At 31.9% G+C, this 27,525-nt stretch overlaps 1 protein-coding gene across 1 annotated transcript; it reads left to right on the forward strand.

Moving 5' to 3' along the window:
• The first annotated feature begins 1,383 nt into the window (after window positions 1–1,383).
• Window positions 1,384–23,843, forward strand: LOC139511700 (uncharacterized). The gene is made up of 15 exons (XM_071298729.1): window positions 1,384–1,475; window positions 1,667–1,806; window positions 3,097–3,198; window positions 5,426–5,524; window positions 5,782–5,880; window positions 6,764–6,862; window positions 7,868–7,968; window positions 8,266–8,662; window positions 11,451–11,639; window positions 13,187–13,467; window positions 14,114–14,378; window positions 15,708–15,993; window positions 18,109–18,129; window positions 19,727–19,817; window positions 22,303–23,843. Exons 1-14 carry the CDS (start codon window positions 1,463–1,465, stop codon window positions 19,813–19,815), a joined length of 2,181 nt encoding a protein of 726 aa, XP_071154830.1. The 5' UTR covers window positions 1,384–1,462; the 3' UTR covers window positions 19,816–19,817; window positions 22,303–23,843.
• The last annotated feature ends 3,682 nt before the right edge of the window (window positions 23,844–27,525 follow it).

A 27,525-nucleotide genomic window follows, 5' to 3' on the forward strand; every position in this document is an offset into this window, starting at 1 on the left:
AAGAAATAATTAAAATGTCAATTGTTCTTGAACAATTGAGAGGTCTTTCCTTTTGTAATGTAAAATACATGTTCCAATAGACGTAGAATGTATCGAAAAGTTCTTACACTCAAAAAACGTTAAATATAAAAATCAACAAATTCGCTTTTTAGATGACCTTGACCTTTGTGAAGATCACCAGTCCACAATGTCATTGCAAGAAGGCCCCATGGGTATAGGACCTTTGATTCAAGAATTAAAGGTCATTTTATCTTTTCGGAACCATTAACAGGAGTTATGCCCCTTCAGAATATGTCAAATCTCTTCGTTCAAAATTTAAAAAAGTTGTGCCTCAGTCACCTAAACGTACTAAAAAGTACAATCGTTTTTGAGATATTGACTAAAAATCCTAAAAATTTGTAAGGTCAAAGGTCAAGGTCAACCTTAAAAAGCTTTAAAACACACTGAAAATCTTTTAAATAAGCTCAAAAACACATCATTCGCTATATGGGACATGACCTTGACCTATGACCTTTTGACCTTGATCAAGGTCATTAGTCCCCAATGTCATTGCTGAAGACCCCATGGGTCTAGGACCTTTGATCATACATTAAAAGCTGATTTTGCCTTTTCAGAAACCTAAAACAAGAGTTATGCCCCTTACAGAAAGGTCAAATCTCTTCGGTCAAAATGTAACAAAGTTGCGCATTAATGACCCAAACATTTTCCACTATACAACACCTCTGAAAGTATTAAGGTTGCTGAGATTATCCCATAACAAGGTGTTAGGTCAAAGGTCAAGGTCAACATACACATTTGACCTTGAGGTATTTTTTAAAATTACATGAATTGATGATGAATGGTGAAGATCCTAGGTGTCTACGACTTACGGTTTCTGAGTTTTGGTGGCCAACCGACACCGGTTAATTTTAATAGGGACATACCCTACCAATGAGTCGTTGAATCTTTTCGATCCAAATGTAACGAAGAACCAGGGTCTGGTCCTGAACAAATTTCACCCTTCGTTTTTTTTCTAAATAGAACTAGAGGAAATAATGCTATATTATAAATCGAAAGTTTTTAATCATGAATAAAAGTTAAAGGAAAGACAAAATATAAACATGAGTTAAAAATTGAATTGTATTACAAAGGACAAATAAAAACTTTGTAATGAAAAAGCGAAATACTGTACCGAAAATGTTTTTTTTTTGTATCTTTGGCAACTGACCAATTACATTAATTGTAAAATAATGAAAGGTTTATAGATTTCTTTTAATTTCTGCAGATAAAAGTCTACCATGTTTCAATGAATACTTACAATGAAAGTATCCGATACAATAAGTAAAAGTATACATTCTGATCTGAAAAGAATCGTGTCATGTTCCATTTAAACTTTTGTAGAAACTTCGAGGGTCAATCAATATTCACAAAGAAAAGAGAACTAAACGAAGTTTACCATTCTACTTCCTAATTGAACAAAAAAATGAGCACTAAAGGTAAGCTTTTAAGATTCTGTTATGCATTACAGCTTTCAATGACTACACATGATAACTCTTTTGTAAATGAATGGCAATTAAATTATACAAGAAAGCTCTAATAATGACGTTTATTTGATATTATTGATGTGAAATTCAAAGTATAAACATTTATCAATTTAATCTGTTTTTTACTTTAAAAATCCGTGCAGTTACCACTACAGGCGTGACTCTGAAAACAGCACCATCTGTTAGTGGAACCCAACCCCATTCTGGAGCAAAACGAGTGCACCCTTTGAATGAACCAACTGCTGTCAAAATATTTGTAACTCCCACAGACAATAAAGAGTTTGTAAGTGTTCATCAGTTAATCAATGTTCATAATGATTTGGTAGATGTTTATGACCATGCATATACAAGTCATTGAAACGTTAGGCAAATTATACACTAATACAATATATAAAAGTAAAATCACAATTAATACTGAACTCAGAAATTCCAAACGGAAAGCTCTAATCAAATGGCAAAATCAAAAGCTCAAACACATCTAACGAATGGATAACAACTGTCATATTCCTGACTTGGTACAGGCATTTTCTCATGTAGAAAAGTATGTATAAAGCAGTTAAGTAAAAAGACAAAAGTTTGTATCTTAAAGACCACGGAAATCATTAAAAAATCCCAAGGTTTTTAAAATATTTATTTGAAATATATATGTATATATACGCACATATGAGTATTACTCTCTTAAATTATAATGTCTGCAAAACTTTTTTAAAGGTCTACAAAAAAATATATACATATGCAATTAATGTGTCATGTTTTTTTAAGAATTAATTTGAAAGTGAGTGACAGTTTTACTCTTAAAAAGTTTGTTGTTAATATATTTAAATAAAATTTAATTTATCAGGATCAAAATATGAACAAGGTAAATTAATATAATTTGTGATTAACGATACTGTTAAGTATATTAATAACAAAGCCAAGACAAAAAGCTTATAGAGTAATATTAAGTAATGCAAATTCTTTCTGGACAGTTTATCATTTTTATAAATTTCATGTTAACAAAACTTTTAATTTTTAAAAAAACTAACGATTTTCTTATCCCAGGCATAGATAACTTAGCCGTATATGTCACAACATTTTGGAATTTTTGATCCGCAATGCTCTTCAACTTTGTACTTGTTTGGCTTTATAACTTTTTTGATCTGAGCGTCACTGATGAGTCTTATGAAGACTAAACGCGCGTCTGGCGTACTAAATTATAATCCTAGTACCTTTGATAACTATTGTAAGTATTCTAATGTCAATTTGACGAATTAATTTTTGTTTTACTTGATAAAAAATACCCCATTGACATTCAAGCAGACATTTTTCTTTGATTTTAAAATGTTATAAGACTGGTGTTAAACAAGGTTTTGTGGATCAAGACAGAACCCTTTTGTTTTACAATTTTAAATGCAACTTTAGTTCGGCTACACATTTAAATGTTTATATTTATGATAGTTCAACATTGACAAGAACTGTATAGTATATATAAAGTTGATGCGTATGAATTAAATAACTTGGACATAGCAATAACGCAAGAGGTACTAAGAAAATACATTCTACCATGATTGTTTTCATTTGTATCATTTTGTAGAATCGCCTGGGAATACAGTTGTTGCAAGTGATACGTAATGGGAATGTAAAACAAGCATTAGAACTGATTGGTCAAAATGCAGATGTATCTTTTTGCGACCAGGTGAGAATTATATGTACGATTATTTGTCAAGCCTGCGAATTTTGTCGCAAAAACGAGACATATCGATCATACAGTCCTTCGTCATCATCGTCGGTGGCGTTCACAAATATTCACTGTGTGGTAAAAAATTTTGAAATTTCAACAACTTTCTTAAAGGATCCAGGATTTCTCACAACTTGGGGAGAAGCTTGTTTGTGGTCATAAGATAGTATCTAGAAGTAAATTTTGTAAAATAATAATCTGTTTATTCATCGTTTACTTATAAATGGACTGGTTTTCTGCCAGTTTAAATTATATTTATCCTGTGTTTAATTTTGTTTTAATAACTTTCTTAAACTACTAGTATCCTGGATTTGTACTAACTTGGACAGAAGCTTGTTTATTATCAAAAGCTTGTATTTAGAATATTTCTTTTTAAAAATTATTTCCTGTTTTTTTCTATCCGTATGTCACTTATAAATGAACTTAGTTTGTCTTCCATTTAACATTACATACAGTCTGCAGTTAAAGTTTAAAAAAAAATATATTAGAATCTTAAACCATAAAACTTGGACAGAAGCTTCTTATAATCAAAAGATAGAAACTGAATGAAAACTATTGATACCTTTTTCTCCGTTTTTGTTGATCCTGTGACTAAAAGCAAAAGTAGGCGAGACATTTGGTTCCGCGGAACCCTTACCTTTTTCTTTTGCTGATTAGTCGTACAAATGCTTTTTGTATCTTTTGGTTGCCTTTGTTTCATTAGCGTATACATCTGGGCCTACGTTTGTCTTTAATCGTATTTGGCTTTTAAAAAGTAAAAAAAAAAAAAAATACCGAATTCCGAGCAAAAGATGGTATGTGAATTACCAACTATTTTTAAATTCCTTATTTTTGTATTTTGCTTTCAAAGTATTTTGGTAATGTAAAGCCCATGTTCAACTGATGAATAAAACATGTCTTCCAAAATACCATATCAAACAGTTATCGTAACACGGATTTTATGTAACGACGTCATAAGTCATAATGATGTTAGTTCTTCTGAAATGCTAAAATATAAGTATGATACAGTATCGACAGGCTGTTGGGAAATAAGTGCTCCTCAATGTATAGAAGTACATAATTATGTATCAAACTGTTAAAAATAAAATCAATATTAATACCATTCAAAAATCGTACTATAATGTAAACTTTGTAATCATGAGATAGATAGATACTTTATTCTCTAAAAACTAAATACAAGTTTACAGAGAAATATACAATATAATTAAAGATATAATAGTTCAGGTAAACAAATACAGTATTACCAAGATATTTAAAAGTACTAAATTATGATGGCATACATGTTTAGTAACATGTACAAGTAAAGGTTGAACTTAATAGAAAGAGAAAAAAAATCAGTAAGATGCTTATGCGATTACATTTACATGGAAAGACACCTTTTGTTTTTTTTATATATAATACCCTTAATAAATAAACACAGTTTTCTGAAGACAGATTGTTTTTTACTATTAAATAGTGAGCAAAATGAAATTATATTTGGGCTATTTGAAAATTTAGTTTGTAGAAATAATTGTCTTTCGTTCTTCACATGCGAACAGCAAAACAAATAATGAAATTCGTCGCCTATCTCACCGGAACTACATAACGAGCATGTCCTTTCATTTCGGGTAATGTTTTGCCATCTTCCCTTTTATATTGGTAACGCATGGTTACCTGCTCTGAATTTACATAATGTAAACACATGTTTGTCTTCAAGAATATTCAGGTAGTTCTCACCCTCCAATGAGAGAATAGAATTATTCAAAGGACTAATAATCCCCAAAATCAAATATAAGTGATTGAGTGAATATTTTCAGTAGTTTGTGTTATCACATTCCTTGACTTGATAATTATCAGTTAAACACGTATTGCATTCATTGGTATCTAAAACACTTCCCTTCAGGTACATGCATAACGAACAAGTTGTGAAAAAAATAATCAAAAGAACAATACAGTCATAAAAAGGAACATAATTATCAGTCAATGTAAAATTACCTCTTTAATTATAATTTCTTATATGGAACTTAAATCTATTCTTGTTCTGATGTCCATTAACCATTGGTTCTGACTACACCCGATACATGTGAAATATGTGTGTTTAAACTCAATTTTTTAAAATAACGTTTAATAATTAATTCTTGATATTTGTATTTTTTTTTAAAGATGCAAAACGCTTTTTAAAAAAAACAACATTTCCTTATTATAGGCTGGATGGAGCGCAATGCATCATGCAGCTTGTTACGGCTTTGTAGAACTAATAATACAGCTGAGAGAGAAAGGAGCTTCAGTTGACGCCTTAGATTGTGTAAGTATTGATTGACAAAAATAGAGCTTTTTCATATGTAAATATTGGACCAACCCTAATGTAGTCTTACGAGAAGCAGTTGAATTAAAGTTTTACTTTTAAAAATGATAAATACAATTTTCATTCCGTAAAAGATATTCTACTCGTTAAAAATTCACATAGTTGGTTAAATAAATCAACTATATTTTAAATGACGTTTGAATCAATAAAAGATTGTAATGAAAACATATAAAGTAAAACAGAATTATCTATTTTAGTCGAATGAAACCCCAATCCACAAGGCGTCGAGGAAGGGCCATGCTGAAGTAGTTATAGTACTCATAACTTTTGGCGCAGAAGTTAATGCTGTTAACAGTGTAAGATTATATTTAGAAAATAATTTTTTCCCTTGCTGAAGTCAAAGATGGTTATTTTTTATATGATTCTATGTTACTTGTTAGTCTGATTAATATATGTTTTTATTATTATGAAATGACATTCAGAGGAAATTAATGTTATGATCAGCAACATGTTTATTTCATGAAGAAATAAAGGCAACAGCAGTATACCACCGTTCAAAATGTCAGTTTTATTAAGGAATGACTGTAATACTTTTTCTGTCTATTCGAAATAACATAAAAAATTTGGTGCACACTGAATAACGCGCGTAGCGGGTTATTTAACAGTGTGCACCACATTTTTTATGTTATTTCGAATAAACAGAAAAAATATTACAGTCATTTCTTATAATTTAATTCTAAATTCCATTTTAAACCGTAGAAAACCATGAACAAACGTTGATGACGTCACGGTCACATGACTAAATTATGTCTATGGGCTCATAACAAAATAACGTCAGCCAATCAGAAGACGCGTTACATCCAAAATTAAATTATTGTAAAATATAGAGTATGTTTAGTTTCCTAGATACATTTATTTTGTCAAAATATGACAAAGCAAGACTTTCCCTTCTATTTATATAAAATAAAAAGATGGAGTTTAACAACAATGAGACAGCTATCCACAACCGGAGGCCAAGTGACGTTGATGTTAGCAACTATAGGTCACCATACATTGCATTTTGTTAACGATTTTGACTAAGGCATGATCAGTAGGTATAATGGTATGTACATTACTATACATTTGTATATTTTCTCCTTATTCCATTTTGAGAAGTGTAAAGATTTGTTTTCTTTCATTATATTAGAAGAAGACTGAAAACCAAATATACTTACGTTTTAGTTTTTCTTCTATACTTAGAATGGAGAAACTGCATTAGAGCTTGCAGTGAAAGCTGGCCAAACTACAGTTGTAGAAAATTTGTGCATGCTTGGAGTTGAAGTTTTGTTGCAAGACTGGGTTTGTACAATAGGAAATTAATCTCAATACATCGATAACTTTGTTCGACAATCAGTCATAATATAACAAAATTATCAAAATTAAATACAATAAACATAATTCAACTGTTAGACGATGAGAATATTTGATTCCAAGCAAGCACTTTTATTAATTTTGAAATTCTTTGATAGTATGAAAAAAATTGTCAGTCCCAGAAATTAAATCATAACAGAATTTATCTATTTTCTAACGTTTGTTTGATAGTATTACATAGATAAAAACATGAAAATCAAATGTATCTCATTTGTTCTTCACATATACAGTACTGTTTGTGCGGGTCGTAAAATTTAACAAAAGCAGTCTTTCTTGTTTAGTTAAAACTAATTTTATTGTTAAAAATTAAGAATGGTTTAGATACTATTTTTACTACTTTCACTACGTTTTCATCAACGTTCTTCCTACTGCTACCTTCCATAGTTTAAACTTTTTATCGGACATTCTTAGATCAAATTATTGGCTTACGAGAGAAGGGTTTTGTTAATTATCCGCGATGTTTGTTTTATTCTATTATTTAAAAACTTAACCAAACTGGCTGCTTATTGCAAATTATTATTTTCAAATATCCCGCTTATATTCATATTTGATTTCCTGTCTCAATCATAGCTAATATTCCCTTAAATATATCATTTCTTCTTGTATGGTTTTGTATTTATTGGATAGTTGCACATATATATATTTAACTTAATTTACGCCCCCCCCCAGCATCCATTTGCTATTAAATTCACATTTTTATGCAGAATACCGTTTGCTGCAACTTTCCTTTAAAAGATAATGCATAAACTGCCAATTGTAAGCAAAATAAATGACATTCTGTGTCATCTGATTTATTGCTTTGACTTTTGTGCTAAAACTCTTACTTTCTGTCCGTTCCAAACTCACAAAATCTGCATTCTTTTTTATATTTAAAAACAAAAATATAACTTATGTAATGATAATAATAATGTCAATAATTTTATTTTATTGCAGTCATGGTCAATGATTGATGAAAACGAACTGAGTAAAAAACAGAAGAAAATTATAGAAATATTACTCAAGCAGCATTCTCGCAGTTCTGGATATGCACAAAAGTAATTTCTTTCTTTCTCACAAATCTTTTTCAAGAGACAATCACCATTTCTGTGGGAACAAACTGTGCCTTCTCTTTTCCCCCAGACTTGTTATTTATTGTTTATGTGTCAGACTTCATTCATGAGTTCACAAAGAGCATGACAAACAATCGTTCTTTAACTTCACGTTCCGTTTAACAGAAGACGCTCTTTTTATCATTTATTGTTTTAGTTGTTTTTCTTTGTATGTTCACAGTTATTGTGTGCCGCCCTTTACTCTTATTGAGGTGGAACATCAAAATTGTTCTTGTATTGCAGATCCATTCAGTTTGAAATAGTTTCCATAAAAGCCAATGAAAACAAATGTCTGGAAAAGATAGGAGTGGAGGTGATTGGCAATGATGATGCTAAAGACTTAGAAGTTATTGACAGTGGAGAAATAGATAACGACGGTTATTTTCTTTATTGTGGTAAGATGAAGACAGAATACTCTGATGTCACAAGCAGCCTTACACTGAAAGACAACACTGAAATTGTCAGTGATATTTATGAATGCAGACTTTGGTGTAACAAGAGGAAGACCCTGAGACTTAGTATACGTCTGAAAACTGTTCTCGCAAGCAACGAGAATCTCATTATAATGTCATCAAATGGAAAGATCGGACGCATAGATAGTATTGACAAGTTTACGGAACACAAGAACCAATCCAAACATGTGAGTTATCCAAAAAGCTGAATTGCACTAAAACTTTATATCATTATTACCTTTAGAAAAGAAGGATCATGACAACGAAAATAAAAAACACTAGGCCAGTCATGAACACAACAAACAAAAACAAAACAGAGAGCTTCTAATACCGCAGTCCCACTAGGCCACAATCACACTACGATCTGTGAAAAAAAATGTAAATTTTGACGATCGTAGTGCAATTGTGTAGATCGCAGTACGGTCGTAATACGGTCGTGGTGAGGTCTTCAAGATCGTGATGAGCGTGGCTAACTTTGAACATTCTCAAAACAATCGTGGTGCGGTCGTTGCGAAATCAAGTCGTAGTAGAAGCGTAGTGAGAGTGCATTAAGGTCATGGTAATATCGCAAAGGTCGCTGTACCATCGTAGCGAGAGTGTAGCGAAAGCGTGATTCTGTTCGGAGAGACTGCGCTACGATCTCACAGCGACGTTATTACGACCTCACTACGACCATCACGTTCTCACTGCGACCTATCTACGCTTACACTTCGACTATACTACGTTTACACCACGCTGTTTAAGACCATAGTACGATTCTAGCACGCCCATGCCCTCCTCATCACGATCTTCTTATGACCTGACTACGTTCATACTACGACATGTATGCTCATTGTCATTTTCACATGAAATATATAAAAGCTATCCAGGTTTTGATTGTCTGTATGTAATTTGGACCTCTTGTCCTTTTTCTTCAACGGCTCAACCATGCTTGAAACATATGTGTCATCCCTGCTATAGTGCGTTAAAACATCGTAATTTGAGCTTGATGGATCAGCAATAAGTTGTGATTCAGGTTGCATTAGTCGGTCCGACATCTCTGCTAGATCAGGATTCGTTACTATCAGAGCTCCCTCTGCCTCTACCACTACGACCACGATTTCTGGTAAATCTTGGTGGCATGACTTTATTAATTCTGTAAAATCTACTTATTAATCAGAAATAAAAGGAATGAAACAGTATTTATATCGAACTCGATGTTGACGTTATTGCTGAAACGTAGTAAGATCGCAGTATGAGCGTGGTATAATCGTAATATAAGCGTGGTAAGATTGTGTTGCAATCGCATATCTCGTGGTATAGTCGTAGTGAGAACGTGATGAGCGTAGAAAGATCTTGATAAGCGTAGTGAGGTCGCAGAATAAGCGCGGCGAGAACGTAGAATTATCGTAGCGGGATCGTTGTAGAAGCGTAATGAGGACGTAGTAGCATCGTGAAGCAATGAAAATTTACATTTTCATGCCGCTCATATCGCGACCTCACCACGATCTTAATTTATTTTAGATCGCGGCGAGCGTGGTGCGATCGTGGTCTAGTGGGACCGGGGTTTTAGGTTTGAAAATATGAAAATGAAGAGAGGACAGAGAGGACGAGACGAAAAGAAAAATAAGAACTAGCTCAATATTGATAGATTATGTTTCCTTTGGATAATCAGACACATCCCTTTGATAACTATGAGCAACATACACAAAATAGAAATTTGTAACTTGTTATTCTGAAATTGTGATATTATATTACTTTCTCTAATTCTTCGTCAATTTATCCCTTTCTGCACCCATTTGATAAAAAAAAAATATAATCAACGTGTGGTTCGTTTGATCTCAGTTCTTCATTGGTTAAAATACGGTTATGACGTCGAATTTTCTTGCTTTCCTCTGAATTCCCTACTGGACGGCATGAAAAAAGCGACCATGCCTGATGACGTAACATAGAAAGAACACATATTTTTGCAGATCATTCGAAAAGAAGGAATACGTTTGCCTGCACATTGTTTGAAAATCATTAGAGAAACAGATTCTACCACCAAATATCGTGTAATACGATATTTATCCACTCTCGACAGTTAAATTTCAAATATTTAAAACGCTCGGCGAGCCTCGCGTTTTAAATTTGAAAATTTAACTCTCTCGAGTGGATAAATATCGTATTACACTCGCTGCAGTGGTAGAATCTATATGTTCATTTCAGATTCTAACAAACTTAACGGTTTTCGACTGATTCCCTCTTCTGTTAGGGCTAATTAAAGCGTATAAAATTTGAAAGGAAGACATATTAAAGATACCAGGCCTAAAATTGTGTATGAAAGACGCGCGTTACGTCATCAGTAGACCCCAGTGAAGCTCAAACAAAAAAGTTAAACAGTCAAATAAAGTACGAAGTTGAAAATTTACGAAATGTTTTGCCAAATTAGGGTGGTCTATTCTTATAAAGGAAAGAAAATCCTTAGTTTTTCGAACAATTCAAAGTTTTGTTTTAAAAATAAATGTGATAATATCTTAATTATTCATGTCACACAGAGGTGCTGATTACTGGGCTTCACCAGCATTGGCTTCGCCCAAGCAGTTGTGAAAAAGTCATCATAGAATAGATACCAGGCTTATAATTTTGTACTCAAGAAGCTCGTGTCGTCCGCAAAAGACTAGTACGTAGCTCTCCGATTAAACATTTAATGTATTAATATAAAAATTTCAACGATTATTCATGTCAAAATGCACAGAAGTTCTAGCAACAGGCTTAGTGATACACTCGAGGAGGAAATTTCCACCTGTAGTGACATCAAAGATATCATGCTTTTAATTTTGTAAGGCGCTTTGTCTACTAAAGACTCATCAGTGACGTTTTAATAAAAACAAAAGACAAAAGGCAAAATAAAGTGCGAAGTTGAAGAGCATTCAGGGTCAAACATTCCGAAAGATTTTGCAGACGACAGTTAAGGTAAAATGGTATCCCATCTTTCATTTACCCTTATTTTTTCAGTATTCTGTGGCTCGTGTTACTATAAGTGTTAACACAACGTCAGTATCATTCTACTTTGGAAAACAAATAGAGCCAGAAAAGTTCCACATCGGTTCTGAAGCTGTAACACTGAAGCCAAAAGGAGAACCTGAAGCTGAAATAAGTATTCCAAAAGGTTCATTTGAATCAGAAGGACAAATGTCTTTACAGGTAACCATTTTACCAACTATTAGTAATTCTACCACGGAATTCTAATATGTATTCCGATATATCTGTAAAATTAACTAAGGAATTCGTAATGAAGCTTAAATAGTTTTCAATGTGTTTTACTAATTGGAAAAGCAATTTAGTGATATCAAAAAGTAAGGAACACTTTTTGAAGGCGGCTCTATAAAATACTATTTAGCCTTGTATATATATATATATTTATTATAGAAAACAATATTCCCTAATTTTATAGATTATTGAATTGTTTCAATTCTAGCTAAATTCTAACCAACGGTATTTATTCACATCAAATAAGGAATATAACCTTATTTGTTTAATGAAATAATAGCATTGCGATCATTTTGTGGATTCAATATATCACATCCTAAATTTGCTCAAAAGATAATCATTTTATAATCTTTTCACAAAACAAAACATTTTTTTCTAAACCATGGTTGGCACAAAGATTGTACACATACATATGTCATCACAATCAATTGCAAAGATCAGCTATCTGCAATTTACTCTCAAAGTATATACGAGAAAATTTACTGTGTCACGAGAAATTTAACTGTGTCACGATAAATAAGAATTAAAATGCTACCAGCAATGTTAATGCATTCAACATTATTGATTACATATAAACACTTTTAGGGTGAACTTTCGAACTCTTTTCATCTGAGGGTCACTAGGGCGCAAGTCTGACGTGTTAATTGTTAAACCTGGTGTCTTTTTATACCCCCGCTTTAAAAAAAGGTTGGTATCAACATTTATATATGTCAGCCATACCGTGTGATGCGTTTTCAGATTCATCATTTGACAACTTCCTGTTTACCGAACACTTGTCTGATTTTACAAATGATAGCCAAGTTGAAAATTTTCGTCACATTTTTCTCAGGAACTAAAATACAAGGATTTCTGAAATTTGGTTTCAGGATTTATATAAGTCAGCTATACCGTGTGATGCGTTTTCAGATTCATCACTCAACAACTTTCTGTTTACCGAACACTTGCATATTTTTACACTATTAATATTATCCACTTGCGGCGGGGGTATCATCAGTGAGCAGTAGCTCGCAGTTTCACTTGTTTTTTTTAGCTATTATTCGTGTGTTTCTCTGTCCTATATGTTCTCCTACTTTTTTGTATTGTAATCCTGTCATGTTATGTTGTCATCTTAATGTTATATTTAACATTGCCATTAAAGCGGGAGGTTTGGCATGCTACAAAACTATGTTCCACCCACATTTTTTTTCTTAAAATGTCCTGTACCAAGTCAGAAAAATGGCCATTGTTACATTATAGATCGTTTCTGTGTGGGTTACATTTCAATGTTGTGTTTCTGTTGTGTCGTTGTTCTCCTCTTATATTTGATGCGTTTCCCTCAGTTTTAGTTTGAAGCTCCGATTTGTGTTTTCCTCAATCGATTTATGAGTTTCGAACAGAGGTGACTTCTGTTGCCTTTATTAGAAACATGTAGCTGGTGTAGCTTCAATATTTTGTTCCCAAAAGAAATATCATATCATCTTTTTATAACGTGTTATCTTTAGATTGTTGATACCAAAGAAGTGAATGAAGAAGAAGAAGAAGAGGAATCTGGAGATATGTTAACAACAAACATAGTTGACATATCTATGACTGATGGTCAACAACCAAAGCAGGACATTGGAATAAAAATTCCTATCCATCACAAGTTGTCCGAGGATGATGCTGTAGTTATACTTGCAACATCTAGTGATACGCCTTGTTCAGTTGACGATTGGGAAGTTATGGAGGCAGAAATGGACGAATCTGGCAAATCTGCAACTTTTAAAATACGTCATTTTTCTATGTATGAAATTATGGCTTAAGTATCTCGAATTTTGTTCAGAATATACTGAAAGTGTTTGATCTTATATTCATTTTCGATAGAAAGAAACATTTTGATATATCTGTCATTAAGCTTGATGTCTCTACCTTATTGTTTAAATTTGTAATATACATTTGGTTCATTCAACAAATAGGATGAAGTTTTAAATAGGTATAACGAGTTTCTTAAAGGAAGGCATACCACCAAGAGCGATATTGATAGCATAATTAAGTAATTTTAACAACATCTTTTCCTTTGAGAGTTTCAAAAAATTATACTTTGGAAATCAAAATGTATTTCTCGCTGAAACAGATAAAGATACATGTATATATTAAAATTAGGAAACGGTTAATAACAAAAGTACTGAACTCCGAGAAAAAATCAAAACGGAAAGCTCCCAATCAAATTGCAAAATCAAAAGCTCAAACACATCAAACGAATGAATAACAACTGTCATATTCCTCACTTGGTGCAGGTATTTCTTAAGTAGAACATGATGGATTAAACCTGGTGTTATAGCTAGCTAAACCCCACACTTTTAGCTAGCCACAGGGAGTGTCATTTTCCAGTTTTATAATAACTGTGCATGTAACATTCTATGAATTTGCCCTTGTATTCGTTTTTGTAGCTATGCTGGTTCATCAAAAGAAAAAGTGAAGATAGACTTACCCGGTGTTGTTGATGCTTTAGAGAGATCTTTAAACCGACAAAGAAAGATTGAATTCATATTCCTAACAAAATGGGTAAATGCTGAAACTCTACTCTTGGTGATCGAAGGGACCGCTGCCCGGAAATCTGATAGTAGAATAAAATATTGGGCGAGACAAGGCTATAATGAAAAATCATTGAAGAGAAGCAAAGAAAGTCGTGTCAAAAATGGGCAAAGATTCATGGTAAATTTTCATTTGATTTCAAAAACTTATAGAAAGGATCTCTCCAAACAAATGTTTTAATCAAAGCTTCAATGGAGGAAATTTAAGAATGTTCTCCTTACAGATATATGAGATACGATAACTATGATGAGTTTATTTTAAACATTGTTATCTAAATGGTGATAAAAATTATGAATAAGATCTTTTGGTAAAAATATATCAATAAGCAACAACCTTTACAAAGTTATCATTGACTGACAACAATAGTTTTGCATTAGGAATCTTGAAGCAAAATAATTATGATTGAAGCCTATATATTGCAGGTATTTCCCCTGATATTTGGAACAAGATTTTTGCAAGTTATGTAGTGTTTCCTTAGATGCAAGAAGTTTGAAATTTTTTAAGACAATAATTAATACAAAGTTCAAATACATTTTAACTGACATACAAAAAACTTGTATCCCTCAGGATGAAGTAATTTATGTATATCTATTTTGATATAGCTCACGTGTTCTGATAATTGTTATAGGCTTTATAAATATTTTGATATGAGCGTCACTGATGAGTCTTATGTAGACGAAACGCGCGTCTGGCGTACTAAATTATAATCCTGGTACCTTTGATAACTATTTAGAGCCATGGCTTTACAAATGTGTGTCATAATGCTTTGGACGCAAGAATATAAAGTTGTATTTTCTTTTTTGTACTATGTCATCAAGTAAACAATGGTTTATATAATCCTTTTGTTATTTTGAATATAAGTTTTTTGTGTACATTTTAGAATTGAGTGGAAGGGACATTCAAACTCATAAGTCGAATATAAACTGACAATGCAATGGCTAAAAAAGACAAAGACAAATAGACAGACATACAACAGTACACAAAAAACACATAGAAACTAAAGCGACACTTTTAAGCGCGAATTGAGGAAAGAGAAATCCATAATTCAGTTGAATAAGAAGACAAGAAATGTTACTTTTTTGTCTGCCACATACAGACTGGTACACTAGAAGCAATAGTAGACTTTGAACATGATACTACCAAATAATATACTCAATAAAAGATTCACGTTTTAGCCCTTAAATATTTTCGTGTAACTGTAAAGATCTTAATTTAATATATATGCGTTCATTGCTTCTGACAGAATTGTCTGGAATGCTTCATTATTTTGACAGAACGTATATCTAAGTAACTTAAGTTATAGGTTGTACGCTTGAATACTTCATATCTTAAAAGATCATTACTTCGTATGTATATTTAAAAATTAACGTTTTTGCACGATAAACTAAAATCACTAATTAATATCTTTCACATCGTGCAATTATTATTGTTTAAATTTTATTTTCGCAGTTTACCTTTTCTGGAAACCTTGCAGAAGTATCAAGAGAAGAGAGTTTTGCATTGATTTACCAAAACAACAGAGATAATTTCCGGATGTTTAATATCTGTTTAGATGATCCCAACAAACCATTTACTGGAGAAATTCAAATATCTTTTGAAAATGAAGTTATGCTTACAATACCATTAAAGAAGAGTGGTTTATTTTCCTGTTGCAGTGCTCAAAGAGTAAAGAAAGTTACAAATATTGAGCATACAAGCTTGCAGAATATTTCTTATCAGGTCATAAAACCAAAAGGTAACTAAATTAAATCACGACATATGATTAGAATGTTTACGAAAGTAATTTGGAAGAAGGAGTTAGTTCAAACTTCTATTTAGTTGGGTCATTCTGTAAAAAATAAATCAGAATTAAATTGGCATTTCCTGAAGAGAAAGCCATGATTTTATTTTGCTTGACACATCGATATTGAAATTTATGTCAAACACGAGGATTATTGAAACGGTAAAATATTAAATCAGTCAATGACACTAAATCTTAGAAATATATACCTAGAAGAAATTTGAACACTTAATTTCATCACAGCGTCTATGCCATAAATTGTCAAGCTCAAATTGATTTATAGTATGAATCCACAACAATGACTGGACTTAATTTAATTTTGTACAATAGAATTATCGGTTCCAATTTTACTGCACCATATGCGTATTTCGACAAAAAAAGTATCTTTCCTGAAGCTCAAAGTCCTATAAAACCTTATACAATCGTCAAAAGCTGATAAAACGAAAAGGACCAAGAGTAAAGTATAACCCAGACAAGGAATTAAAGCTATGCATTTTATGGAAATACATTCTTTAAATTAGAATAAGTTTGATTTATTTTTATTTCGCTAATTTTTGTGTTATTTTCAAATGTGAGAAAAGTGAGAAAAATATTTCTTATCAGTAGTGAAATATTTGTTCTCAGCAAGTGATTGGTCTAAATTTGATTATGACGTTAAAATTTCTTGATTTCTTCTAAATTTACTATTGTGACATCCCGAAAAAGACGACCATGCGCGATGACGTCTCATATAAAGACCACAACTTTGTGCAAATCTTTTTAAAGGAAGGATAAGAATATTTAGAGAAGCAGACACCACCGCTTTAACTCGTGCATTGCGATATTTCTCCACTTTCAAAAGAGATATTTTAATTACTTATAAAGGTCGACAAGCCTCGCGCTTTAATTAGTATAATGTAACAGTCTCGAGTGGAGATTGTTGCAATGATGGAACCTATATATCTGCCAATTTGAATACAACAATATCCGAAGTTCATGCCACTACCGAAGTTCTACTACATCATACAAATTCAGCAACGTCATCTTGTCCTACACTCTTTATATGAGCGTTAAAAAATGAAAATGCCTAGAACAAACTGTACATATTCATTAAGAATTCCTGAATGAAGACTCATATTTTGAAAATGAATCTATATCATAACAAATTAAAGTTTTATCAAGTTTTGTAAACGATGTCCCACTTCTACTGCAAACGTTGAGAAATGAAAATATTATAGTCACATAACTGCAAAGACAAACCAAGTATGAACAAGATCAAACAAAATATCAACCAAACAAGGACAGAAAATTTCAAATATAAAAAAAGGAAGATAATGATATATAATTGTCCCACTTTATTATCAATTTTTGGCATGAATATCACCATGAGAAATTCAAGGATAACTAAATATCCCTACGGAAAAAGTAGAAAGAAAAACAAATAACAATGAAAACTGAATATTGCAAAGTCAAGTCGCTCAAATCGAGGATGAAGTGTGGACGGTTTTGATTTGGTTTGCCCTACAAGCGGAACGTGCTTCTCATAAAAAGAAAAATGCTTTCGAAGAAAGATTTTGAACTAAAAAAAAATATACCATTCGTTATGAGAAACAAAGCATACTTTATCAGCCCTGTAATATGATTTTTGAACAGCGGTATACTACTGTTGCCTTTATGTATCACATCAGTCAACCATGAAGTGACGAGTCCGTAATACAACATGATGGAAGTTAATTATACTTAATCATCAAATATCGGCAGTTCGACAGTGTCCTTTCAAACATCACCTTGTTATGATAATATCCGGACATGAAACACAAACTATGGAACAGCTTTCTCTTCATGTGCTTACATTAAATGTTTAATAATGCAAAAAATAATGTTTAAAAACTGCTTCTGCTATTTGGTCGTTCAAAATTGTTTATAAAAATAATCGTCATGAATATGATATACTCTTATCGTAAACAGCATTCTTGTTTTCTGTTGTATAACTACAAGAACTGCATCTTTAACAAAGCATTCGTGCTTTTGTCATTCATAAATTAATGCGGAAAAAAATACTAATATCTCTTCTTATCAACCTTTTTGTAGAACCGGATCCTCCCAAACCAGGTGAGAACAGCTAGTATAAATTATATCTTCTTATATTTTGCAATTCTTCAAATTGTTTGTACAGTATGGGGTTTTTGTGGAACAATCAAATTCGTGTTTTCATAACCTATTAAATCCCACAAACTAGTTACTCACTACTTATAATGAATTAACTATGTAAAAGAAAGATTCTTTTAAAAGAGGGACGAAAGATACCAAAGGGACAGTCAAACTCATAAATCTAAAACAAACTGACAACTCCATGGCTAAAAATGAAAAAGACAAACAGAAAAACAATAGTACACACGACACAACATAGAAAACTAAAGAATAAACAACACGAACCCCTTTCTTTGGTGGGGTCGGAGCTTCCAATCCTGTTTTGTAGGTAGAACAAAGTAAGTCATTTACTTTTGTGAAGCCTCTAAATCACATGAATTAAATTAAATAGAACATTTACAATGCCATTAAATGCAAAATTTTATTAAATTGAGCGTACTAAGTAAGAAAGTCAGAGGTGTACTTTATTCAAATTATCAAGTGTTGTTAAACAAGCAAAGCATTCGTTGTTTTGTCATTATACCCCACGCAACAAAGTTGCGGTGGGTGTAATTTTTTTTACTCGTCAGTCTGTCAGTCCGTCAGTCCGTCAGTCATGTTTCTTGTCATCGCAACTCCACTCAAACCATACAACAGAATTTCATGAAATCTTTTTAGATAATAAGGACATAGTATGTAGGTGTGCATATAACTAGGAAATTACGATTCATTTTTTTTCTAGGAGTTATGCCACTTTGAACTTATTTTCTTCAATATACTGCTGCAATAGTTTGTCAGCGCAACTCCTCTGAAACCACACAACACGATTTCATGAAACTTTGTAGATAATAAGGACATACTACGTAGATGTGCATATCTACAGGAAATTACGATTCAATATTTTTCGTAGGAGTTATGCCTCTTTGAACTTATTTGCTTCAATATATACCTCTGCAACAGTTTGTCATCGCAACTCCTATGAAACCACACAACAGAATTTCATGAAACTTTGTAGATAATAAGGACATACTATGTAGATGTGCATATCGACAGGAAATTATGATTTAATTTTTTTCTGATACAATTTTTTATTTCTACAGTTATTTCATTTCTCCAGTGATAATGTTGGGACGTGGGGTATGTGAGTGCGTTCACTAAGGTTCTTTAATTTATAAATGAAACATTTTGTAATATACCAAAACAAAAGAGGATTTTGTATTCAATGAGCAAAAAAAAAAAGCCAAACCCACACACCTTATATAGTCTACTATCAAACTAACCGTTTGATTCAAACCATACCAGAATCGAAGCATTTATTACTGGATATATTGTATAAAGTTATCAAAGGTACCAGGGTTATAAGTTAATACGCCAGACTCACGTTTCGTCAAAATAAGACTCATCAGTGACGCTCAGATCAAATTGGAATCTGACCACAAGTAAGGTAGATATCCACACCGAGTATATAAGGTCAGTTACTTGGACGATTCTTTGTCAGATTTCCTTATTTTTCCATTAAAATACTATTTTTACCGCTGTAGATATGAGGATTGTGTGAATAACAATTTAAACATTTCAGAGCCAAAGAAAATGTCAGACCAAGTACTGAATAAATTGGGGGTAGTCAAATATAAACCGCCAAGTACGAGACAACGAACACAAATTTAAAGGTAAGTTAAGTCTCAAAAGTTATTCTCTCTACCTAAAACAGCACATTTATGTATATATGATCATTTAAATATGAAGGGTAAATTGTTTTGAAGTTCATGGTTAAAAAGGAAATATCTTAAAAACGAACGTGTAAGTAAGAACAGTAATTATGAAAAATGTCGCAAGCATAAACAATTGCTTTAAAATGTTTCTAAGAAACACATGTGAAAAAGGGAACATGCTTAATACGTCAATGAGATAAAACAAAAGAAAAGAAATAAAATATACTAGGCTTAATTATAATTTTAATGTGAAAAAGGAGAAATGGCGAATACGTCAGTGAAATAAAAATTAAAAGGCAAAGATACTAGCCTTATGATTCGGCGGAGGACATTTTCACGCATTGCTATGATAATTTAGCGAAAACAAATCAGACGTTTTAGCGCCAAAGTAAAACCCATTTTAGATGAACATTTTATACCCATTTTAGCGAAAATTGAAATTATCAATAGATATAGGAAGATGTTGTATGAGTGAAAATGAGACAACTCTCTATCCAAGTCACAATTAATATCAAAAGTAAACCATTATAGGTCAAGGTGCGGTCTTCAACACGGATCCTAGGCTCACACTGAACAGCAAGCTATAAAGGGACCCAAAAAATTACTAGTGTAAAACCATTCAAACGGGAAAACCAGCGGTCTAATATATATATAAAAAAAACAGAAACGAGAAACACTTATGAACCAAATAAACAAACGACAATTACTGAACATTAGATTCCTGACTTAGGACAGGTGGGCACAATTGCAGCGGGTTTAAACATTTTGAATAAATGGTAGCAATACCTTCACCCTTATCTGAAACAATAGTGTAACATCACAACATAGAAAGATACACTATAAAATATCAATTTGATAGGCTTAACTCAATCAAAAGACGTAGTTACACAAATGAACATACACTGAACGAATAAATTTGATCTATGATACAATGTAAATATAAAGTTAAAAAAATATAAGGGATGAATAATAAAGTAGTATACCGCTGTGAAATGTAATTTGAGCGCACTTCTTTTTAACCTATTTTATAATAAATTAATAATAATGAACTTTAATTGAATCAAGACAGCAATATAAAGAATATAATATCTAATAAAATACAGCCCTAAAAGTCTAAAAGTTAAAGCAAATGATAAAATTCCGTTCTGGCCTTAAATTTTTATCCTGTTCTTTCTCTTTGTCTAGTCTAGATTGTGGTGCACAATCGTCAATACTTTATATTTGTTTATATGTTGTTGATTTGCAATTTGATGATAGTATCAATAAAAACGTAAATAGTTGTTAGTTTCAACAACATTTATTTCCATGATGAACCAGAGTGAGCATGTACACAACTTTTAAGTCAATATAAATTATTGTTCATGATTTTAATAAGTATCATTCAACCAGGTATTACCAATGTTATTTCAACTGATCGGGCGGAGCTTATGTTTTAATTTTCATAAGGACAATCTATTTGAAGATGTGTGTGATGAAGATGATTGCCGTTATAATTATTTTTGAATTCTAATCACCTATCAGTGTCACCAAACGCATATACAGAAGAACTGAGTGTATGATATGGGACGAATAACTGGACACTTCATTGATGAGTTTACCCCAAAACTCCTGTCAAAAGATGGACTGGTCTTAAATAATTGAACTTCTTAAACTTCGCCCAGTCAAGTGAAATAAATCTAGTAATAAGTTTGTGCTACAATGGACTATAACAATACAGGTGAACGGATTAATCCTGCACTAAAAAGGGCTCTTATGTTTTCGCTAAAATGTCCACTAGCAGTTAAAAATATTTGCTAAAATGTCCTGCGCCCTTATGATTTTAGTACAGAAGACGCGCTTTTATATACAGAAGAGTACCTACCAAAGGTCAGATCATTAATCTGACAAATGTTCGTAAAATCAATCTGTAGTATACAAATCTGGTGGTACTAATACAGTATGCAAAATTAAGATAAAAAGTAAATATGTATAAGATATTTGAATTTTTGACCTAGTACCATATTCACCAACAGAAGATTCATTCGTTGATCATATGTTGCTATAATATGATACTCGCAATCAAGTTATAGTTCAACACGAGAATCAAAATGATAATATATCATATGATTAGATTATAGCAACATATGAATCTACGAATGAGTCTTCTATTGGTGAAAATGGTACTAGACCAAAACATTCAAATACTATATAAATTTTCCTGATAGATATCATTACATTTTCAACTTCTAGTTTCTGTCTTTTCGTCATTTGTCGATTATTGCCATGGTTTTACCAGAATATTTTCGACTTACGGATTTGAATATTCCTTTGGTACCTTTCGCCTCTTCGGCATATTTTAGATCAAATGAATATTCCCCCTAGATAGAATGATGCAAAACATGTTTCAAATGATCAATAATTATCGTGAATATCATGATCATAAATCATTTGTATGATTTTATAGGAAGAAGAGAATAATTCACAGAGGAAGACATCTAATTTGTGTAAATATTGGCCAATTCTGGAAACATTGGAAAATTGTGACCATTTTTTTGTTTGTTTGTAAAAATATGTATTTGTCTTATATACTTAAACAATAGACAGAACAAAGATAATTATGTTCTACCAATGCTTAACATTTTATATATCTGAAAAATCATTTATTATGTACACTGACGTTTAGCATGGCCAGCACAAATGTAATTAATAGACCAAGAACTACTGAAGTTTGGTTTTTGTCTTTTTAACTTCGTCGCCAAAAGCATTTCGTCTGCCAGTCTATCCGAAACCCATTTAGGAAATAGTTTCTGGCATGTTTAGCTCAACAGTATTCCTTTAAAATATTCAAACATTGCGCAGTGATCAAATACAGATTGAATACAAAAAGGAAAGTCCTATTCTGGACCGATTTTATTTTTGTTTTCCTAAGTTTTCAGGTAATGAAATAGTCCATTTTTTTAAAACAAATAGTAGAGGGCATTACGTTTGTGTCATTTTTATCGGGGTATTTCAAGGCAGAGTGATATATATATGTATGTATATTGCAGATCATTTGAGTGTAAAAATACTCGTAAAGCAGTTTATCTTACCTCGTATACATTTCCAGGAATATGATTGGTTAAAAGCGTCCGCAAACCGTGTAAACCGTGTATATTTGATATTAGGTTAGTACGGATGCGGAGCTTATCTCATACACGGTTATTAGTGGAGTTACGTCCCTTTATATTCCATAGTTGGTAAGAAGGGGGCGGGGCTTATTTCATACACGGTTAGTAATGGTGTTATGTCCCTTTATAAAAACAAAACGGTACTGAGAAAAAAAACTTAAAAGTTCCAACAGACGAAGAAATTGATGATTAAAATTGAAATAAATTCATAAAACACATTTAAACCTTACAAGTCGTTATTGTTGGCAACTGTTTTTGTAGGATCAATGGACGTATTTTCTTAATGCTAACAGTTTTGAAGACTTGCTCATTTTGAGAATCACTAGTCTTAATTTCACACGTTGAGATAGTCGGCAAGATAAATTTGTTACATAGTGTGCTAGTGACTTAATACGATAAATATGGGGTCAATAAAAATTCCATATATACCGTTTTAGGTCACTAGCACACTATGTAACTAATAATACAATTCTTCTTTTCTTAAAAAATACTTTTATTTGGTTGTGGTAATCGTCTTTTTCTCTGACATAAATGTTAAATTCCTACTTCTTATTTTTAGTAAATTGTCGTTTTTTAATTGATTTTAAACTCTCTAACTGGCGACATTTTACAATGACTTGTTAAGATATGCAAAATGTATCTTTTTATTTGGAAGATTTTATCTAGTTGTTACAAGTTTGTAATGAACAAGGGTTTAAAAAGTATCATTTCGTTCTAGCACAATCCTTGTTTTTATATTACTTTGCACTTTCAATAACTTTCTATAATAAAGTTTGCAATTGTTTAACTTTCAGTTTTCAAATGATCTCGTTAACCAAAAATAAAGTTTTTAAAAGATTATTTTAGTTTGTTTTTATGAATTGAGTCCTTCATTTAAAAAAAAAATCATTTCGCCATTATTCTCTATTCTTTATATTTTGACACCTCATATGTGTAAGACCCGAAACCTTTTTTGAGCATGACTGATGTACCCATATTTTTACTGTTTTATTTATTGTGTCTGTTTAGTTAACGCATCAATGTAAATATAACGGAATTTGATGAGACTGTCATTAAAGTGAGAGGGTTAGCGCTATAGAACCAGGTTTAATCCACCATTTTCTACATTTGAAAATGCCTGTACCAAGTCAGGAACATGACAGTTCTTGTCCATTCGTTTTTGATGCGTTTTGTTATTTGATTTTGCCATGTGATTATGGACTTTCCGAATTTATTTTCCTCTAAGTTCGGTATTTTTGTGATTTTACTTTTTGAGACAACTGAGTACAGCTTATACGAAGTACTTTGTAATATTTAATGAATATGTTTAAATCATATGTACAGTGGAGACATACGGAGATCTCCTTTAATGTTCCCAGATGAAAGTATGCCACTAAGTCATAGGAGAAAACCAAAGCTGCGGTGAAAACCGAAAAACTCTTATCATCAAAGCAAACAGTGATTTAAGTAACTGCAGTAACAACAAAGAAACATTCATATGAGATGTTGAAAAAGGGAGCTTATAAAAACTTCAATATAACTAAACAATAAAAATACTAAAATAACTGATTGACAATTTCTGGTTGAAAACTCTTGCAGAACTCAAACAGAACATGACAAAAATCACTATTCCTTATCTAACCCTCAAAGACCATACAAAAGCACGACATGTTCAATAACTCATGTTTGCGGGTCATATATCAAATGAAAAAAAGGACAGCTTACATTGGCAAAGAACTATTTACTTCGTCTGCGTTTTGTGGTGAGATAAGAGTTATTCAATGGTAAAGAGGAAGAAAAGGGAGACTGAGAAAGAAATATGATATTTGAAAGGTAAACAAATCAGAAAGAACAAATGGATACATTTGCAGAGAGATCTAAGTCATCATTTAAGCAAAAGAAACCCAGATTGTAGGCCTTTAATCACGTGAAATAATCTTTATGTAACAACCTAGTGACAAGATTTGTTAATTCACAATTAACTAGTTCTACAACAGTAAGATCCCACAAGATGATAATTAGGAACACCGTAAAGTTCTCGAAAGTTTCGAAAATGAATTTTTCATTTAGTAGTTTTGGTAATAACAATAATGCCACAAGTAATTCCGCTGCCAAAACCTATAAATGTGCAAGTCTGATTAAAAAAACACCTTTAACAATTTGCTGCAATATCCATCCAGTTTCATATGATCAAGCAACTTCTGGACTGAATTTATCAACCAAATTGCATGTACCCATTTATGCAATAATGATATCCACAAATGTAAAAAGCTTCTTGCTTACTGCATAGTCACTAACAAATCCACCACTACCGAACCAGATAACCACATCATTCACTTTTATTTGAACTATACAAAACTCAATTTCTTAAACAGAAATGTTAACGATTTTATATTTCATGGTGATTTATAAGATATAGATCTTACAAAGGGGAGATAACTCGAGTCGTTTTGGAATTTTATTTGAAACTTGTCTAACTGGCAACAAAAAAAAGCATATTACATAGAATGAACTGACCATTTGTATATATATAGTATATATGTAATATATATATTGCCTGTAAATATCCTCAATTGGACTAGTGTTGCAAATTAATTGTCAATCTGTTATCTGTGTTTACGATTAATTAAAATATGTGCCTTGTAAATATCGTAGAGTATCACTTGAAAGTACAAGACCTGAAATACTAGATTTTAGCTTTGGCGATTCTGATGAAAAATTTCAATGCAGCATACAAGTAGGAATAAAGCGAAAACGTATTGTGACATGTATATGATGTTATTCTGTATGTAAATAACCCTGTTTTTTTTTTTGTTGATAAATTGTGACTTGTCTCATTGGCAGTCATACCTAAACCTTTCTATATCTATTGTGATCCGACTTTGATATACCAAACTTGCATTTGTCAGTTATATGATACCTCCTTATATGATCATATATAGAAGTCAAGACATATTCCCAATACGAATGATCTGTAAAGGATTAATTTTGAGTTTATCATAAGTTCACATTAGTGTATCTAAGTTGGAGTTAGAATTTGAGGTAAAGCCCAGAGAATCTCACCTTCATGAAATTTTAAGTGGCATTATTTTCGAAAATATATTTTGATTTATCATGATCTTTATCTTCCGTACAATTTGTACTTTTGTTTTTCATTTTTGCCTATGAGCTTTTTATATGCCTTTTTGTGTTTTTTCTCATATTTGATTGTTTAAAAAAGAGGGACGAAAGATACCAGAGGACAGTCAAACTCATAAATCGAAAATAAACTGACAGCGCCTGGCTAAAAATGAAAAAGACAAACAGACAAACAATAGAAAACATGACACAACATAGAAAACTTAAGAATAAGCAACACGAACCATAACACAATGTTGAATCTTGTTCTCCTATCTTGACATCGATATTTTAAACATTGTCATAAAGCAGGTTCAACCCACCATTTTCCCAAAAATGTCCTGTAAGACATTAGGAATATTGCAGTTGTTATCAAATTGTGCGTTTCTATGTGCGTTTGTTTTTGTTGCAGTCTATTATTACTTTTCTTATGAAAAAAATGGTTGATTGAAGCTGGTGTTATAGCTAGCCAAAACTCTCACTTGTGTGACAGTCTCATCAAATTCTATTCGATTGGCAACGATGCGTGAACAAAACAAACAGACATAATAGGTAAAATTGTGAAAAATAGGGGTAGAGCAGTCAACATTGTGTTATAATCTTAATCACACTAAAAACAAACCAATATAAGAAAGTCACTTCTGAGTTTTGTAGATGAATCGCGCATCTGACGTACACACTTTTAAGCTTGTTGTCTTTTATGATTGTTTTTACAACAACTTGGTGTTTTCCATGGCTGTTGAACAATTAAAACAACTTAGATAATTACTTTCGTCCGAAGCGCTTTTCTAGATTTTCATCAAGGGTTTTCAAAGACGAAGATTTCCTTCTCAAATAATTCTGCCACAGAAGTCAGCATTCCGGGTTGACCTAATCTTCATTGATATGATAATTTAATAAATTAAGAGTTTACAAAACTTTAAAAATGTTCAGTATACAAAGGATGTTCTAACCCAGGTTTATATTTCTTAGCTGTTTTTTTTTTATTAAAACATACGAAATTTGTGGTTCTCAATGCTGTGCAAAACTCCATACTGTAGTTTTTCTTTTATCAGAGCACAATTAACGGGTCTTGTGCAGACAAAACGCACGACTGACGTTCACATTTTAAAGCTGTCATTTATGATGAGTTTTTTTTTAACCACTGGGCGGTGCCACTGATGGTTGATGTCTCAATCCCGAGAAGATTACTTCTCCAGTAGTAAGCGCTTCTGTGTTGACATGAGTTAACATTGGTATGATGATATCAATTAACTGATTACGAAACTTTGATTTTTTTGAAATTTTGTTTTATTCCATCCTAGAAAAAAAGATAACCGTAGCTGTATTTGGTAAAATCTATCGAAATATTTGGTTCTCAATGCTCTTCAATTAACTTTGTGCTTTATTTGGTTTTTATTTTATGTTATCGTCACTTGTGAGTC

Source organism: Mytilus edulis, chromosome 2 (genome assembly GCF_963676685.1).
Source record: "Mytilus edulis chromosome 2, xbMytEdul2.2, whole genome shotgun sequence".
NCBI lineage: Eukaryota > Metazoa > Mollusca > Bivalvia > Mytilida > Mytilidae > Mytilus > Mytilus edulis.